Source organism: Capra hircus, chromosome 23 (genome assembly GCF_001704415.2).
Source record: "Capra hircus breed San Clemente chromosome 23, ASM170441v1, whole genome shotgun sequence".
Lineage (NCBI taxonomy): Eukaryota > Metazoa > Chordata > Mammalia > Artiodactyla > Bovidae > Capra > Capra hircus.
In genome coordinates, this window is record NC_030830.1 from 40,914,296 (window position 1) to 40,933,823 (window position 19,528).

At 56.2% G+C, this 19,528-nt stretch overlaps 1 protein-coding gene across 1 annotated transcript in view; it reads right to left on the minus strand.

Annotated features, from left to right (window-relative positions):
* ITPR3 (inositol 1,4,5-trisphosphate receptor type 3) overlaps window positions 1-19,528 on the minus strand; it is a 68,009-nt gene that overhangs the window by 39,058 nt on the left and 9,423 nt on the right. The window contains exons 2-4 of the mRNA XM_018038897.1: window positions 14,525-14,595; window positions 2,066-2,187; window positions 179-265 (exon numbers count right to left, since the gene is read on the minus strand). Of these exons, the coding sequence (XP_017894386.1) occupies window positions 179-265; window positions 2,066-2,187; window positions 14,525-14,595 (280 nt within the window). The remainder of the gene's footprint in view (window positions 1-178; window positions 266-2,065; window positions 2,188-14,524; window positions 14,596-19,528) is intronic.

Here is a 19,528-nt window from a genome sequence, read left to right on the forward strand (position 1 = left end):
CTCGCCCAGGCCACAGAAGCACGACGTGAGCCTGGCCCCCAGGGCTCCGGGCCCTGCACTGTGACCCCCGTGCTGAACACACACACACCCGTGGACATGGCTCACAAGCGCCGTGCACACGCAGAGGCGGGGGGGCCGGCCAGGCGGTGCCCTCAGCCCGCTCCCGCCCGCCCCGCACCTGGATGACGCTGCCGTACTTCACGACATCCCCGTGCACCTTCTTGTTCTCCGTGTCGTTCTGCTTCTGCTCCATCTGGGCCGCGTGCTGCACAGACACACGCCGCGGTGGAGGGCGGGCCCAGGACCTGGAGGGGCACGACCCCCCCTCACCCACAGGCCCTGCCCGTGCACCCAGAGTGACCCCCCCTCCTGCCCGCCCCGGGCCATCTGCCCTGTTCCTCCCACTGCTATGGGAGAATGAGGCTCAGAGTGCAGAGGGGCCGCCTGGGAACCCAGCAGGCAGCCCGGGGCCCTAGGTCCCTCCTCTCTGCCCCCTTCCCACCACCTCACTCTGGTGGGGGCCAGCCAACAGACCCCTGAGCCCCCGACAGCCCCAACACCCCCAGCAGATAACCTAAGGCTGGGCCTCCTCCCCCGTCACACCAGAGTCCTGGGGCCCCGACTCAGAGCCCCTGGCCCAGCCCCGCGGGTGTGCTGGGCACCATGTCCTCCTCCTCACTCCTCTGCGACTCTCCCTCCCCAGCACCGTGCGCGCCCAGCCCACTGCCTCCAGGGAGCCTTCCCTGGCGGGGAAGGATCCAACTCTGAAGGATCCAGCTCCGGTCCTCCAGGATTTGCTTGCCTCCCATTAAGGACGCCTTTGTAGGCTCTTCTGTCCCATTAGCCTGGAAGCTGCCTGAGGATACGCTGTGCCTCCTCCATCAGATTGGGGGGGGGGCTGGGGGGTCCTGCTAGTGTTGGGGGCACTCGCTCCTCCATCAGACCAGCTCTCCTTAAAGCAGCGGTCCCTCTGCCCCTCCATCTCCTCGGTCCCGTTATCCGGGCCTCAGGCCTGGAGCTGCTGGGAGGGTGGCTGAGGGGGCGCCGTGCCAGGCACCACAAACTGACTTTGCACAAACCTCAGCGCCTGGCTGTGTGAGCACATGTGGCGCTGAGGATCTGCACACGCGTGAATGCCCCACCCCCTGCCAGACCCACAGCCCAGCCTGGGCCTGCAGCGGCAGCAGGGAAGAAGCTCACGACAGCCCCCAGCGGGGGTGAAGATGGTCTCCGGTAAAACAGAGCTCAGCAGCCCACACCCAGCCCCCTCTTTCCAGCACGGCTCACAGCTGTGGGGCGGGCCCTCTCTTTCCCCATTTCACACCCACCTCCTGGGGAAGGGGATACTGGAGGCAAGGCCGGCCTGGTGGTGGGAGCGGGTGGGGCCCCAGGCCCCAGCAGCATGCTACAACCTTGCTGACCCCAGTTAAGCCTCCCACTCGCTTCCACTGGACTGGGGGCCCTGAGCTTGGTCGGGAGAGAACTACCCAGGATGTGAACCGAGAGGCCTGAGGGCCACCACCGGGCCCTCACACCATGCAACAACGTCTGTCAGAGAACCAGGGATAAGCCCCATGCCAACCTGTAGGATGGCCCCAACGGCCTAGTCCCCACGAAGGGCCCCAGGCTCCAACTCTACAGAATGAGGGGAGAGGCTAAGACTAGCTCTCAAATCAGGTTCACTGAAACCACTTCTCTAGGAACCCCTGTAACTCCATGTACAGTTGCCCGGGTTTCTCACTGCACTGTGATGTCCCACTGAAGGCCTAGCTAAGACCCGCTGAAGGCAGTCCACAGCTCACTGCGCCACGGGTCCTGGGACAGGGCTGCACCGGCCTGGAGGAGGAGACGCCTGCCTCTAATGGCACAGAGCGGCGGATGAGTGGGCCTCTGGCCGGGCTCAGACCCCCCACCTCCTTCACAGCGACACACACCAGTCTCTGGCCGAATGGGTCAAACCTCGGGACTCGGCCACTGGGCCCTGTCGGCTCTGATGAGCAGCAGCCCTGTGCGTGTGCCCGGGTTCGAGAGACACACGGGCAGGTGGGCACCCGCATGCCCAGACCTGTAGCTTCTGCAGCAGCACTACGTCAGCGATCTTCTCCTTGTCCTGCTTGGTCTGCTTGGCCTTCCAGTACTGCTTCTGGGCCGAGTAGCGGTTCATGGGACACACCTTGAAGAGGCAGTCTGGGAGTGGGGGAGCAGAAGGAGGGAGATGGGTTCACACCGGGCTCCGGGAAGACCCCAGCCCGCAGCCCTGCCCGCAAACCCCGCCTCTGCTCTGCCCCTCACCACTGCCCCTGGCCCCACCAGGGTGAAGAGGCAGTGTCAGAAGACCCCCGGAGAACTTGAAGCATCCTGGATCGTGCTGAGTAGGATGGAGGGGCCGAGAAGCAGGTCTGAGAACAGGCCCTCACCTGGGGGTGGATGCGTGCCCTCTTCCCCACAGGAAGTTTATCAGAAGCCCTTAGGACCCCTCCTGTACCCGGTCTGGGTCCAGGTTTTGTACTCTGGCGGCCGACAGTTCACAGCAGCAGCCCTCTCTGGCCCACCACTATCTTGCCCCCAGTTCCCTGGGAAGTTAGCAATACATCCCCCACCCCAGAGAGGTGGCCTCCATCCCACAGCAGGAGGAGGAGACTGTCTGTTGGTCCCTATGGGATCAACCTGAGGCCTCTCTTCCCCTGAAACCACCTCCTTGCTTGGCTCGTCCCTGCCCTGTAGGAGCAAGACTCCCGCCTGGGATCCCTCCTTCATAATTCTCCCTTTTAGGCTCTGATTCTAGCAAATTCAACCTAAGACAGAGCCAATTAAAATTCCAGAAATAGGTTCTTTATTAGCTGGTTTTTATTTTGGAAATAGATACAACGTCAACGATTTTCATAAGCCCAAACTCCAGAAAGAATGTTCAGATTTTTCTACCTATGGAAAGGAGGCGTGAGTTGGAAAACCCTGAAGTGTGGTGGGAAGAGACAGAAGGATTTGGGGTGCGGTGAAACGCTGGCATGGGGACAGGGCCTGTCTGACAATCCCACAGGCCGTGCTGGGAGGCAGTGAGCTCTCCGTCACATGAGGGAAGCCCAGGAAAGCACAGGACTGAGCTCACGGCCCCTAAAACCCCTCTCAGGCTGCGGTGCTATGCCTCCCTGATCGGCAGCAATACGGGAGGAAGACGGCTGCGCTGGGAACCCAGACAGGGCCTCCGGGGAGGCAGATCACAGAGATGGGCCCCCCCTCCCCACCGTCAGGCCCCTCCCTCTAGCCTCTAAGGGAAGGCTATGTCCCCACTCTGGTCAAAGCTAGTCCTACAGCCCCTGGAAACTAAAAACAAAACTGGGGTTTCTGCCTAGCCCACAAGCAGGCAGAGGCCCCTGGTCATCAGGAAGGGGAACCAAGTGAGGCCAAGTTCCGAGAACACAGAACTTCCTTGAACGCAGGGGCAAAGACAGCTGCATAAGCAGACGGAGCCACCGAGGGCTGCCCCAGCTCGCCCACCCTGGCACCACCAGCACGAGAGGGCGTCACTTCGGAAACGCTCAGTTCTTTGCCCAGAGTACGTCTTCACAGGGTTCTGCCCAACCTTCAAGATGCTGGGGGGTCACCCCCTCCACGAAGTCCTCCTGCTTCTCCAGGCTAAATGAGAGTTTTCAGGGCTCCTGGTCCCCCGGTCACCACATTATAGTTCCCAGTAGGAGCTGGGGGACCGCGGTGTTTTAGAAATGGGAGGGGGGGTGATCTTTGTTGTCCCAACCAGTGAGGTCACAGCTAGCCTGTAGTGGGCAGGACAGGGACGCTAGGCACCGGTGCCCTAACACAAAGGGGTCCCACCTGCTCACAGGGGGGCGCTGCGGGCGCGCTCTGGGCCCAGCGTGGTGCGCAGAAACAGTCGTTTCTGCATTCTTTTAGCAAACTCTGACTTTCCCAGGAGGCAACTGCGATACAAACAGGGATCTGCATTGTCCTTTGTGTTGTTCAAACCTCACAGGGAGGTTTGTGCTGTTTCAGAGAAGGTGTCACATGGCTGCACCCACCAGCAACATTTGTGGCCGCGGTACTCGTGATTCAGAGGCCAGCTCTGACTGCCGCCTCGAATCTTCTACTTGTGCCCAAGACTTCCTTCTAAAATCCGTGTGTTACTTGCTTATCACTGTTGTCCTTTTTCTCTTGTCATGCTTGGGGCATTACACTGTCCCCGTTCCCTACCCACAAACCCTCCACCCACAACACCGCCCCCCCAGGCTCCAGGCTCACTCAGATCCTGGCCCTAGACCCCCATTTTATATTACATAAATATGCATATGAATCGGCTGTATTGTTTTTTAATTCCACATTATAATATTAAACGGAGGCGCTGAGTCTGGCTGGCTGGTCAACTTAGACAGGAGGGGGCAGTCCAGGCCCTGAGTGAGCCTGGAGCTGGAGAGGGCAGCAAGCCCACGACCCTGGTGATGGAGTGCAACCCGCCCCTCCCCACCCAGCTGACGCCCGCCACACCCAAAGCAGAGAGGAGAAAAGGAGGGGAGATGGACGCTGCCCTGGGTGCCCAGAAGCAGAGTTCTCACTCTTCTGACCTGACTCACCGAGGAGAGAGATTGCGGGGTCACCGTTTCATGAAACAAATGAGGACTTCCTGTCCCTGGTGGTGATGAGCAGGCTCTAGGCCTGACAGGGCAGAGAACCCTGATTATAGTCCATTCTGGACCCACCTCACCAGAAAACAACAAGCAACCAGATTTCTCAAACGCGTATTATCTTAAGACTTCTTAAAGAACTGAGAAGGGCTTCCCTGGTGGCTCAGTGGTAAAGAAGCTGCCTGCCAACGCAGGAGACATAAGAGACGCAAGTTCAATCCCTGGGTGGAGTGATCCCTGGAGGAGGGCGTGGCGACCCACTCCAGTAGTCTTGCCCGGAGAACCCCATGGACAGAGCAGCCTGGCAGGCTACGGTCTGCAGGGTCACAAAGAGTCGGACATGACCGAAGCAGCTTAGCACACACCAAGAACTGAGTGAGGGGTCATCCAGCCAGAACAGAAGATCGAAAGGGGAACCAAGGAGGTATGTAAACACCCAAGCGACTTTACTGGGCATTTGTTGAGTCCAGAGAACACGAACTCTTATCTGGACGGCTTTGCCAGGTGACAAGGCAGATATTCAAGCCCAGGCCCAGGGAAGGAGGGAAGTATAACAGGAGACCCTCCCTTTAAAAGCCGGAACTTCAAAGGGCTACACCCCCAGCATGGCTTGACCCCAGAGAACAGCTCCTTCCCAGAACTAGGGCCCCACGGAGTCCCTTGGATGGTGCCAGGAACCCCAAACTCAAGCCCGGCTTCAGGCTCGTGTCTTGGACAGGCAGTGTCCCCAGGAATCTGGGGACAGGACAGCCACGCCCTCTCTGGAGGAAGATACCATCATCCTAGTCCACAACCCCTCAGACCAGATGTTCAAATGCAATGACCCATATACAGTCAAAGATCCCCAGGAATTCCTGGGAGCCAGACGCCACAAGAAAAAACAAACCCACAAAGCAAGACACTAGAAACAGACACGAAGAGACTGCAGACACAGCCACCATCTGTAAAGCTCTGCTTAAATCGGTAAAGGAAAGCTTGAGGGTCTCTGTAGAGACACAGAAAACTATAAAACGTGACCAACCTAGGCAGCATATTAAAAAGCAGAGACGTTACTTTGTCAACAAAGGTCCGTCTAGTCAAGGCTATGGTTTTTCCAGTGGTCATGTACGGATGTGAGAGTTGGACTATAAAGAAGGCTGAGTGCCGAAGAATTAATGCTTTTGAACTGTGGTGTTGGAGAAGACTCTTGAGAGTCCCTTGGACTGCAAGGAGATCCAACCAATCCATCCTAAAGGAGATCAGTCCTAGGTGTTCATTGGAAGGACTGATGGTAAAGCTGAAACTTCAATACTTTGGCCACCTGATGCAAAGAGCTGACTCACTGGAAAAGACCCTGATGCTGGGAAAGATTGGGGGCAGGAGGAGAAGGGGACAACAAAGGATAAGATGGTTGGATGGCATCACCAACTCAATAGGCATGGGTTTGGGTGGCCTCCGGGAGTTGGTGATAGACAGGGAGGCCTGGCGTGCTGCAGTTCATGGGGTCGCAAAGAGTCGGACACGACTGAGTGACTGAACTGAACTGAACTGATAAAATGTAACACAGCAGAAAAAAGAACCAAATAGAATTTCTAGAAATAAAAAAGCTTCACATTTAAAACTCACTGGATGTAGCAAGAGATGCATCCTAACGCTATTCTATCCCATTCTTTGAAGGATGGTTGACCCCATGACAGGGACTTAACAGCCCACAAGGGGTCAGAACCTGGATCCGAAGAACACACGCTACCCTGGAGCATCCCAGCAGAGACCTGACTCCCGAAGTGACCCCTCCCTGCTCCCTATTCCTCTTTATCTTTCTTGGAGACTTGCTACTAGAACTTGTCAAATTTGTCTTTTTCTCTAACACAGATCCTCCCTTAGACCCTTGCCCACAATACATACCATATAATGCTTGTTGATCCCCACTCCTGAGCATATTTAGGAGAAAACTTTAATTCAAAAAGATATATGCACCCCAACGTTCACAGCAGCATTATTGACAACAGCCAAGACACAGAAAATCAGCCTAAAGTCCACCTACACGTGAGTGGCTAAAGAAGACGTGGTATAGACACAATGGGATATTACTCAGCAATGTAAAAGAATGCCGTTTACAGCCACACAGATGACTTAGAGATTATCATATTAAGTTAGAAAGAGAAATACAAATACCATATGATAGCACACACTCTGAATCCAAAAAAGTGATATAAATGAACTTATTTATAAAACAGGAAGAGATCCACAGATACAGAAAACAAACGTACAGTTACCAAAAGGGGTTAGTGAAGATAGTGAGGGCTGGGGTGGGAGGAGAGACAAGCTAGGAGACTGGGATTAACATACACACACTACTATACACAAAAACAGGCAAATAACAAGGCTCTACTGTAAAAGCACAGGGACCTATATTCAATAGCTTGGAAAAGAATCTGAAAAAGAATATATATATACATACACACAGCGTACACAGCGTATAGTGTTAGTCGCTCAGTCGTGTCCGACTCTGTGATGCTACGGACTTTAGCCCATCAAGCTCCTCTGTCCATGGAATTCTCCAGGCAAGAAAATGAGTGGGTTGCCATGCCCTTCTCCAGGGGATCTTCCCCACACAGGGTCAAACCCAGGTCTTCTGCATTGCAGGCAGATTCTTTGCAGTCTGAGCCACCAGGGAAACCCATACATACACATACAGATATATGTATATGTATATATAACTGGATCACTTTGCTATACATCTGAAACTGTCACAACATTGTAAACTAACTATACATCAGTGTTTTAAATGGTTTAAAAAACAGGAGAAAAAGCAAGTAAAAAAAAAAATGCTTATTGAATGAATACATGATTTGAGCCCAGGAAAACGTCTGTGGGAGACTTCCCCGGTGGTCCAGTGGTTAAGAATCTGACTGCCAACACAGGGGACACGGGTTCGATTCCTGGTCCGGGAAGATTCCATATGCCACGGGGCAACGAAGCCCGTGCACCACACCTACTGAGCCCTCGAGCCGCAGGTAATAAAGCCACGTGCCCGAGAGCCTGCGGTCTGCAACTAGAGAGTGGCCCCCAGTGACCACTGGAGAAAGCCCACGCACAGCCACGAAGACCCTGCACAGCAAAAGGCAAATGAATCAATAAATTAGTGCTTGAGGTTCACCCCTGCACACATCTCCTTGCTGTCACTCTGCTTCGCTCTTTGCCCAGAGGTGGCCCTGCCCAAACCCAGGAGGGGCCAGACCCCTCCTTTTCACCGGACTGCGGGGCAGAGGGAGGAGAGAAGGACAGCATAGGACCCACACAGGAGCAGCAGCATGAAAGACCAGAGAGAAGTTGGGCTGCAGGGGGCTTCCCTACAGCAAGGACTGTGTGGGGTGCCAGGCACAGGGCTGGCGAGGCCGCAGACATGAGGATATTCATTCATCGAATAAAATCAACTGACATCCCCAGGAACTGACCGCTGTCGTTTAGTCACTCGGTCGTGCCCAACTTGTTGCAACCCCGTGAGCTGCAGTACACCAGACTTCACTGTCCTCTGTCCCCCAGAGCTGGCTCAAACTCATGTCCATTGAGTCGGTGATGCCATCCAACCATGCTGTTGTCCCCATCTCCTGACTATGGCATGAAATATTCCAAAAACCACTGCGTAGAATCATCCAGGGGAGTTGGGAGATTTTAAAAAAACACAAACTCTCAGGTCCCCCATAGACCTGGGCAGTGGGTGAAGCCTAGAGAAATGCATTTTTAAAGCCACACCCCACCCGCACCCCCAATCCCAAGTGGTTCTTCTGCTCAACCGAGGTTGAGAAGCACTAGCAGGGGGCTCAAGGCGAGAACAGAGCACAGGGCACCAAGTGACGCAGCCACAGTTGTGCATAAGCTCTGTATAAACCGTGTAAACACCTGTTTCTAATCTTTACCATTTAGACTCATCTCACAGAACACTGAAGGCCCCACTGTGGTCACAGAAGAGAATGCAAAGCTTATTCAGCCTTAACGATGTGAAACCTAAAGGCTGCGTGGCTGGTAGAAGGTGTATACCAGGCGGAGCACTGTAGGAGCTGACGGGACGAGAAACAAGGGTGTGACCGCGATACTCGGGTTTATAAAGGCGACAGTGGAGAACCTACACCAGCCACAGGATGCTGCTGGGGTGGGGGAGGGGAGAAAGTGGAGGGGTGAACTCTCCTGAATAAGCACAGCATCTGGTGACCTGGGGGAGCAAGCAGAGAAATGATGCAAAGGGTGAATGGTTTGCCTTCTCTGGTTCCACTGCTGGGGGAGGCACTGGACGGGGCCACCCCAGCAGGGAGCAAATGTGCAGTCTGGATCAGAACCCACAGACGTCCCCTCCCTCGGACTCAGCAATTCCGCCACTGGTCCTTCATTACCACCCTCATTCCTATAGCACAGTCACGTTTGTACAAAGCGACGAGAGGACCTCCCTGGTGGTCCAGAGGTTAGGAATCTGCCTGCCAACGCAGGGGACATGGGTTTGACCCCTGGTCTGGGAAGATTCCACACGCCGTGGGGCAACAGAGCCTGTGTGCCACAACCACCGAAGCCTGGGCTCCCCAGAGCCTCTGTTCCCCAACAAGAGAAGCCACCAGGACGAGAGCCCCCGTGTCGCCACTGGAGAAAAGCCCACGCGCAGCAACAAGATCCAGTGCAGCCAAAAATAAATAAAAGGGTCTTGCAGCAACACTGTTGAGAATGATAAAGACTGGAAACAGGCATGTGCCCATCGAAGCGGACTGGTTAAATCAATTACAATGGAGCTGCATGAGGGACAGCTGTGGAGCTGTGGCAGGGGAGGGTCAGAACCTGGGTAAACCTTGGAGCAATCAGGCTAAGTGAGATGTGCCAATCCCCAAAGAACAAATACTGTATGATTCTGCTCATGTGAAGTACTTAGACTGATCAGATTCATAGGGACAGGAAGTCAGATGGTGGGGTGGGGGGAATGGGGTGTGAATGGGGAGTTATTACTTAATGGATATAGAGCTTCATTTTACCAAAGGAAAAGCAGTTCTGTGGATGGACGGTGGTGACGGCTGATGAGAGAGTGCTTAACGCCACTAACCTGTACACCGATACACTTTTTTCTTTTTTGGCCAGGTGGTGCAGCTTGCAGGATCTTAGTTTCCTGACCAGATATCGAACAGGGGCCCTCAGCAATAAAAGCACAGAGTCCTAACCCCTGAACTACCACAGAATTCCCACGACCTGTACACTTTGTCAACAAAGGTCCATACAGTCAAAGCTATGCTCTTTTCAATAGTCACGTACAAATGTGAGTTGGACCGTAAAGAAGGCTGAGTGCCAAAGAACTGATGCTTTTGAACTGTGGTGCTGGAAAAGACTTGTAAAAGTCTCTTGGACTGCTAGGAGATCCAACCAGTCAATCCTAAAGGAAATCAACCCTGAATATTCATTGGAAGGACTGATGCTGAAGCTAACGCTCCAATGATTTGGCCACCTGATGTGAAGAACCGACTCACTGGAAAAGACCCTGATGCTGGGAAAGACTGAAGGCAGGAGGAGACGGGGACGACAGAGGTTGAGATGGTTGGATGGCATCACCAACTAAATGGACATGAGACTGAGCAAACTCCGGGAGACAAAGACAGGGAAGTCTGGTGTGCTGCAGTCCATGGGGTCACAGAATCAGACACAACTTAGTGACTGAACGGTACAATACACAATACACTTGGCAATGAATAAGACGGTAAAGTCTGTGCAGCCATTCACCACGATTAAAAAATAAACATTTCTGAAATGCTTAAAAGTAGATCATCTGTACGAACAGTTTTCACAGTTGTCCAGGAATACGGATACAAATGAGTTTTTAAAAGAAAAAAAAAAGGGGGGGGAAAGAGAGTTCAAGATCCCTATGTACTAATATAGAAAGGTCTCCAGTAGGATCTATCCACAGCAAGACCCACAGAGTAAAAAGAGCAAAGATATAGAACAGAGTCTTTAGAATACCACCCCAGGGACTTGGGTGGTCCAGTGTTTGACTGCAAGGGACACGGCTTTGACCCCTGACCCCTGGCTGAGGAACTAGGATACAACTGCCTTGTGGGTACGGCCCCAGAAACCAATGCTTCCTCGGTGTGAAAAAGGAGGGGAGTCTAAATTTACGTTTGCATTTGCAAGAAGAGCCAGGGAGGATGCATAAGAAGCTGAAGACAGTGGCTACCTAGAGGAACAACAGTGGAGAGGGGAGAGGGCGTGAGAGCCAGTTCCTGATGGATGCTGCAGTGTTCTGACGTGTACCTGGATGAGTAAATTACCTAGTTGGATCTCCAGCAGGACAGTCCCTGGAAATGGGGACAGGAGAGGGTGCGGTGGGGGTGCCCGTGCCCTCATCTGGATCCTGGAGTCTGAATTGGTTTCCCTTTCATAGAAAGGAAAAAAAGAAAAGATGAAGAATAAAATGGTAAGTACCCCCATAAACATATGAAAAGATGTTCTGTCTCACTAGCAGTCAGAGGAATGCAAATTAAAACCACAGTGAGATGCCATTTCACACCCAGCAGGCTGGAAGACATTTAAGCGGGACAAAACCAGGATGGGGCTGCAGCAAGGGCACCCACAGTGTGTCAGGGGTGAGTGGGGGTGAGCCCGCACAGCCCCCAAGGAAGGCAGCAGGGGCCGTTCCTAGAGAGACAGAAGAGCTGCCACACACCGGGGTCAGCCGCCCTCGGAACACACCCGAGAAACCCTTGCACGCGAGCTCAGGGAGACATGTGTGCACCAGCTGCCCACTGCAGCATTGCTGGCAACTGTCAAAAACTGCGAACGAAGTGAAGCTTCACACAGCAGAACCGAATAGAGGACTGCCGTTGGCTCACCCAGCGGAGTATTACGCAGCAATTAAACAGATGAACTAGAGCCACAGGGATCGAAACAGATAAATCCCCAAAAACAGTGCAGCAGGAGAAAGCTGCAGAAAGGTCTGTACAGAAGGCTACCTTTACTATACGGGGTCGGAAAAATGGAAGAGAAGACCCTATATAACTCATACAAATGTCTCTATATATTAGTGGCAAAAGCATAGAAGCAGGCCCCTGGATGAGGTACCCCATTTTCTGAGAGTGTCTGCCTCTGGGGAGGGGGAAGGGAGAGAAATCGGGGAAGACACAGGGGGCTTCGGCATAAGATGCTGTCTCTAAGAATGAAGAGGATCTGAAATAACCAGGGCAGAAGGATTTGAGAGGGCTCAGTCTTGGGTACACGGCTGTGTGTTATTTTTCTCTTTGCAGGCTCTTTTTAGTAGTTGAAATGGATCTTAATAACAATACAAGTTAACAATGAACCGGGCTTGGAGGATGGGCAGGGAGAGCAGAGGCCTGAGGCTGGGGGCGGAGGGCACCCAGGGAGAAGTACAGGGAAGTCCCCTTATCCAGCCCCACCCCAGCACCTGCCCCTCCTGGATGAGGTAGGTGACCCCTACCCTCTTCATGGGGTTGCCTAGCAGGGAGGTGAGCCCGGAGCTTCCCAGGGAGACAGGAGGCGCGTCCTTCTGCACCGGGCCTCCAGCGCTAGCGTGGAGGAGAGGGCTGTGGGATGGACCCTGCGGGATGGATCCTCCCTCCCTCCTCGCGGGAGCCATAACCCGAGGCTCTAACCCGAGGCCCCCGCAGCGAACCGGAGGCCAGGGAGGCCGGCCTGGCGCATGGTGCCCAACACACTGGGGCGCCCACAGCCTGGGCCTCCCAGGGCCCTGACAGCTCCGGAAAGAATTCCCTGAGCATGTCGGGGCTTGGGACGGCCCTGGGAGGTACCGGAGCTGAGACCACAAGCAGGGAGCTAACCAGAGGCCGATGGAGGCTGGGTGGGGGCTTCACGGGCTTGGCCTCCCCTCCTGGGGACCGCCAGGGTCGGCAGGGAAGGGGGAACCCGCCTCGTGGGGAGAGAGGGCGAGACGCAGCTCCCAGACAGGGCGAGGCCCCCCAGGCGGCCTCAGGACACAGCCGGCCTCCCTGAGAGCTCTGGGTAAGTTCTAGATGCCTGCCACGGCCCCCACACCCTGGGGCGGGGGGAGGGGGGTTTCCCTCCAGGGCTGGTTGTGGAAGAAACACCGAACAGTGAGAGACCAGGCTCCAGGGTTGGGGGGACCCTGGTCTCGAAGCTGGAAAGGTCTGCAGCCTCGTCTCTCACCCCAGGTTCTCACACTCCGGCGAACACCCACCAGCCAGGGGGTTGCACGGACTCCTGTCCCAGAGGGTGGGCTTCTTCTCAGGTCCACACAGGGCCCCACGGGCTCCAGAGGGGCCTCAGCCCACCTCACCCTGACACCCAGGCCAAGGGCAGCCGGGGCAGGAAGAAGGCAGGAAGCTGAGCCCCCGGGCGTGTCCGGGGATCACGCGGCAGCCCCCGAGGCTGGTGGGGGGCCCTGCTCACGGGCTTTGGGACAATAAGGAGGAAGAGAAAGGAGGGGGCGGGAGGAGGGCAAGAAGTCAAAGGAGCACTTGTTCTGCTAAGTAGAGGTTTTGTTGTCAAAAACTGGCCCCAAACTCTGTCTCTGGGAACTCCAGGGCAAGCCTTGGTCCACCACACCCCACTGTCCGTCACCAGCTCCCACCTCGCCGCACAGCTGACTCCACACACGGCCACCCCGCCACCTTCTCTTTTCCTGTCGGCCCCAGTCACCCCCCACCCCACACAGCCCAGCCTCGGGACCCTCACCACGCCCTCCAGTCCTAAGTTCTTCCTAAGAACTCACGCGAAGCCCTCAGCCAGAGCAGAAAAGTGCAAGCTCTCCTCTTTCTGGCTCCAGGAAAGTGCCGGGTGTGCCCCCACCCTCGCCCTAACTGCCCCCTCCACCCCACTTCAGGACCAGGGCAGTCTGAGCTGCGTCTCCAAGCAGCTGGCCTGCACGAGCACCCTGAGACCTCCACCTTTATCAAGAGCATGGCTGATAAAGAAGAGGAACACCGGCGGTGCTGGTGGGAACCAGGGAGGGGACCAGGGTCAGGGAAAATGTGAGGGAATGTGGCCAGACGGGGCTGGACAAAGGGGACACGTGGCCCGACCTAAAAGCCCACTCAGGCACGCGATGGAAGCAGAACAGCAGATGTGGGTCCCCTGTGGCCTGGGGGAACCCCCTGTCTCCTCCGTACTCCGATGGATGGGCAAGGCCCCCTGGCAGACAGCCCAGGAGGCCGCAGAGCCCTCTTGAATCCTGCTCCCTCCGTCAACCGCATCCCTCTCGGGACAATCCCAGCTGACCTCTCCCCAAGGAGCAGCCACATGGGCAGACAGGCGGCACCGCCGGGCGTGTCCCGGCCCGCTCCCACCCTGGCCACCACACCCAGGATCCGTCTGCCTGCCTCAGCTTCACAGGGAGTCACCACAATGACAGCTTCCCCTGCTGGGCGCAGGAGCGGCAGAGTTTCAGCCCCAGGCCTGCGGGCAGGCGGAGGAGAACGCAGACGGCTGGGCACACAGAGCGGGGAGACGGATGCCCAGAGTCACACGGCAGAGCCAGAGCCCGCACCACAAGCCCCCTCGGGCAGGAGTCACCCACGCCGCCTGGGGCCGAGGACACAGTCACGACCGGGGCTGGGAGGAGGGACTCAGGCAGCGGGGGCTCCAGTCCCCGCACCAGGCGCCATAGAGCAGGGCGAGCAGGTCCTCAGGAAACACCCAGTCATGCAGAGAGCTTTGCGGGGAGGTGGCAGGGAGGTCAGGGGAGGACAGGCCCCCCCGGCCAGAAGTGGGTGCACCCCTGAGAAGTAGCGCATGCCCCCACAGAAGTGAAGACAGAGGCACCCTGACAAGAAGGCGTCCTTCGGCCGACGGGGGTTCCACAGACCACACGAGGGCTGCGGGCGCCCGGCCTGGCCCACCCGCTGGGCCCGGACTGTGTCTGCGCCCAGGACTCGACGGGGGGCGCGAGGACTCACCTCGGAACTTCTTAGGGGGGTTGTCCAGGTCGCCGGCCGCAGGCTCCACCACACAGCGGTCATCCACCAACCTGCGGGATGAGGCATCGAGTCAGCACAAAGAAGACGCCCGCCTGCCCAGGCGGCCCAGGGCACCAGCAAGGCCTCCAAAGAGACCGCGCGAGGGACGGAATGGAAGGCTGGGTTAGCAGATGTCAACTTTCATATATGGAATGGGTAAGCAACCGGGTCTTACTGAGCGGCACACAGAACTACATTCTGGAGTGGAAAAGAATGTGAAACAGAACGCAGGCCTGTAAAGCCGAATCGCCTTGCTGTACAGCAGCAACTAACACAACACAGACTCAACTACACTTAAGCAAAAGCAAGAAACCTCTCCCCATCACCAACAATCCCATGCCAGCAAGCCAGCCCCTTTCTGGGCGCCACTGTCACAAGGCGAGGTCCCCCGGGTAAGGGTGGGGGAGCCCCACAAAAAGCACAGAGGCACACGCAGTCCGCCACCGCCCTCCCCCCGCTGGAGCTGCAACTGCGGCCTGGGGGTCTACGGCCGGTCTAGGCGGCCACACACGGCCCTGAGACCCCACCCAGACCTGATGGAGGAAGCAAAGAGAAGGGGACCGAGAGACAGAGACTCGGAGAGACACAGAGAGACAGAAAAGACAGTCAGAAAGACAGACAGGGGAAAAAGCAGAGGCAGAGAGACTAGAAGCAACCTGCGAGAAACGCTGTTGAGACTAGGGGGCAGCCTCTGGGTCTCGAAGACAAGACAAGGAACCTTGCACGTCCCCAGCCTCCGTCAGGCCCATTCCACACCCTCCGCTGTGGTCCCTGGGCCTGAAATTCCTCCCCTCCATCCTGGCTGGGGTTAATCCTGAGTCTCTGGAGGACACCCAGCCACCCATCCATCCATTCCCACATTTAACATTCTTCAACACCACACAAGCCTCTAACACAATGATGGTGACGATGACGACCCACCATCTCAGAGGCCAGCTCTGTCTCAGCACTTCACAACCTCTGCCTCTGAATTCTCACCAACTCCCCGCAGGGGGCTAGTCATGAGCATCATTTTATAGAGGAGGAAACTGGGTTTGAACATTAATTTGTCTCAAGGCACAGAGCTAATTCCAAAGCCTCCTTCTGCTCCTCCCCTCCTTGGATTGGCCAACAAGGCCTTTTGTGATCTGACCTCCACCCACTCCCTAGCCAGCCTCACAACCTCCCTGCCCCAGCTGTTGGGAGGTCTGAAGGTCCCTGGAACTCTCATCTCCACAGAGTGGTCCCAGAAGCCGCCCCACCGCTCCCCTCCAAGCCCCTCCATTCTTTCATTCTTTTATCCTCAGTCCCTCCTACCCGGTGAAGCCTTCCTTGGCCAGTGCCCTCCCACCCTCCGCGTCCCCCTACCCACCCAGCCCTGTGTTCCCACAGCACCTGGTCCTGGCCTCTCCCATGGCCATGTCTCCTCTGGGGCTCCTTGCGGTGTCTAGACCATGAGTTCCCTGAGGACAGGAACCTGGGGTTTCCCCTTTGGAATCACCAGCACGACACAGTCCACAGTAACAATGACGGCGAGCAGGATTTTGCTTCTAATGCTTTCATATACTATTTAATTTTCTAAGTCTCCCCTGTTTTTGCACGAGTTATTCCATTTTGCAGGAGGTATGGAGAGGGCAAATGATCCGGCCGAGGACACACAGCCTGCAAGCAGCAGAGCTGGGCTTTGAAGGCAACGGTGCAGCCTCAGGAAGGGGAGAGAAGGGCCTGCTGTGAGGACCCACTCAGACGGCTCCCCAGCCCCAGCCTCCAGCGCCGTCCTCTCTCCTCCACCGGCACTCAGGCCCTTGGTCATCTTGGCCACATGCACGGGTTCAAAGCACCTCTTGTAAGTTCACTGATAACTTCCGCCTCCACCTCCTCTGTCCCTCTTCCCCGAAACTCCAGGTTCTTAATCTAACCACCCACTCCGCATCTCCACTTGGATGTCCACAGGAGTCACAAACTCAGCACGTTCCCAACGCGGAGCTCCTGCTCGTCTTCAAGCCCTCTCTCCATCCAACTAATCCCTCCTTGCAATTGCCTGGTCCTCTCGTTCACCTCTCACAGCTAACCTGTGAGGAAACGCTGTGGGCTTTATCATTAAAATATGCATGGAATCTGAATCTAAACTATGACAAAAATGAACCTATCTATGCAACAGAAACAGACTCACAGACATAGAGAACAGACACAGACATGAGACTTGCGGTTGCTGCAGGGGCGGGGCGGGGGGGGGGGCGGACATCAGGGAGGGAAGGGGAGACTGGAGTTTGGGAGGAGCAGGTACAAACTATTATATACAGGAAGGGACAAATGACAAGGTCCTACTGTAGAGCACAGGGGACTACATTCAATATCATGTGATGAAATCATAGTGGAAAATAATATATATGTATAAATGAGTCACTTTGCTGTACAGCAGAAGTCAACAACATTGCAAATCAACTCTAATAAAAATTTTTTAAAATATGTACAGAATCTGACTTTTCATCACGCCAACACCACTTGGTCCAGGCTCCCAGCGGCTCTCACCTGGATATCACTGTCTCCCCATCAGTCTCCTAACACCCCTCTCACCTCTACAGCCTGTCCTCCACATAACAGCAAAGGGATTCCTTGAAAAGGTCAGTCAAATCAGGGCAGTGCTCTGCTGGGAAACTCCAAAACCACCCATCTCAGAGGGTAAGGCAAGAACTCACAAGACCCCTTCACCTCTCACACCTCATCTCCTCCCCATCCCCCCTCGCCCGCCCCTGGCCCACTCTGCTTCAGCCCACCGTCTTCCTCCAGGCTCCTCAAACCTTCCAGGAGACTTGACCCCAGCTCTTCCCTCTGCCTGGCACTCTCTACCCTAGACATCTTCCTAGCTCCACCCCTCCCTCATCTCCTTCAGATCTCGGCTCAAATGACCCATTCCTGTGGCCAGGCTCCCTCCCTACCCTTTTAAAAACTGTGGACTGCTCTCTCACACTTCTCAACCCCCTGCCCGCCTCACTGTTCTCCATATCACCACTCGGCCTGCTACAGAGTCTATCTGGGGTCCTATTCCTCCCTGACCTGAGATGGAAGGTTCACGAGGACAGGGATGCCTGTATTGCTTCCTCCTGTATCCCCAGCACCTGGACCACCTGTCTGGCGTGGAGTGGCACACTTAAAATACACACTGAGTGAATTAATCATTTTACTAGCTACTGAGGGAAGCAAAAGATAAGGTCTCCGCCTCAGGGAGTTCAAAACCTCACTGGGAAGACAAGTCCCAGACTCAGAAGAGTTCATGATCTAAGGAATACGCATAGGTGCCAACCGATGGTACCAGCCGTGGATTTTGTCCAAGAAAGGGAGAGGTCAGAGCTTGGCCAATCAGAGAAGGTGTGAGAGAAGAGGCAAGAGCTGTGCAGAACCTTGAATAATTCATAGAATTTCCTGTAAGACATTAGTGAATCAGATTAGCTGGCTGTCTCTTGGCAAAGCACTAAGAGGAGGGGTTGCAGGACGGGTAAGTTTGGGTAGGGGAGGGGAGGAAGTCGGGGCAGGGCTGGGACCTGCACTGCTGGGGGTACTGGACAGCCAGAGGGCATTATGGAAGTCAGGGCAACGGAGAGAGGCTTGGGCACCCCCACGGCCTCCATCTTGACCAGTGCATAAGGCCCTGTAGAGGCCATCTCCCCAGACTCACAGTCTGAGGAAAATCCATCCTCACCTCACAAACCCTCCATCCCTCCCCTGGGAACTCTTTGTCTGGGTCACATGTGCAGAAAAAAGGACATGCAAGTGTGGATGCCTGGCGTGCTTTTCCTAATCCCCCTGGCACAAGTGTGCCTGGCCATCATCTGGATGTCCTTCTGTCCTCGCCCACTCTGCCATTGCTTCTGAAGCCCTGCGGTCTCCAACTGAGCCCCTCCCCAGTGCCCAGTGGTTTACAGAGCAGAGCACATTTGGGGAGTGCAAGCTGAAGGCTCCTAGAGAAGGGGAGGGGTTGGTCAGGAGCAGAGCTTGGCCTCCAGCAGAACTGCAAGCAAGGTCAGAAAGGAAAACATCCCAGATCGGCAGCCAAGAGGGGACAGGAACGGTTTGTATGGGCGACCAGAACAGAGAAGCAAGCCATGTGGACCATGAAATAAAAAAGGCAGGGGGCTCTGGAAGGCATCAGGAACACCGACTCAGGAAGATGGGACTTTCAGGACTTCCTCCGGGATCCAACATCCCACTCCCTCCCTCCTCCAAGTGCGGGTCCTGGATGAGCAAAATCAGCACGGCCTGGGAACATTCCGCACCCTTCCCCTGCAGCCTCTGAGCGATGGCACCCCGCCCTCCCCATCATTTCATTTCCCATCTGGAGCGCAGCCCTCCACCAAGCCCGTAGGCAAAGAGGGCAGCCAGCGGCAGGGTGTTTAGGAGGTCCCAAACTGCCCCGCAGCGCGCCCGCGGAAGTCTCCCCTCCGTCCCTCAGAAGCTCCCCCTCAGGACTGAGGCATCCCAAGAAGGTGCTATCGGGCGGGCGGGGAAGGGAGGGGCGTCCGGTGAAGCCATTTACAGATAAGCGGGAAAGCCCTCATCGGACGGGCTGCGGAGAGGGAGACCCGAGGCCAGAGGGAGGCACGAGGGCCGGGACTTCCGACGGCTAAGTTTCGACGGAGTGGGAGCCTCAGAGGGCGCAGCCGGGACTTCCGAGCTTCTGAGTAGAGCGAGAGGCGGAGAGGTGGTCGCCGAGCCCCGCGCCGAGGACCCCTGAAGCCCCGCCCCCGGTTCGCCGAGGCCCCCCTAAAGCCCCGCCCCGATCCGCCGAGGACCCCTGAAGCCCCACCCCGGTCCATCGAGGGCCCCTGAAGTCCCGCCCGGCCCGCGAGGCCCCGCCCCGGCCCGCGAGGCCCCGCCCCGGCCCGCGAGGCCCCGCCCCGGCCCGCGAGGCCCCGCCTGCTCGCGGAGGCCGCCGAGCCCTCCCGGCCAGCCCCGGCCCCGCCCCCG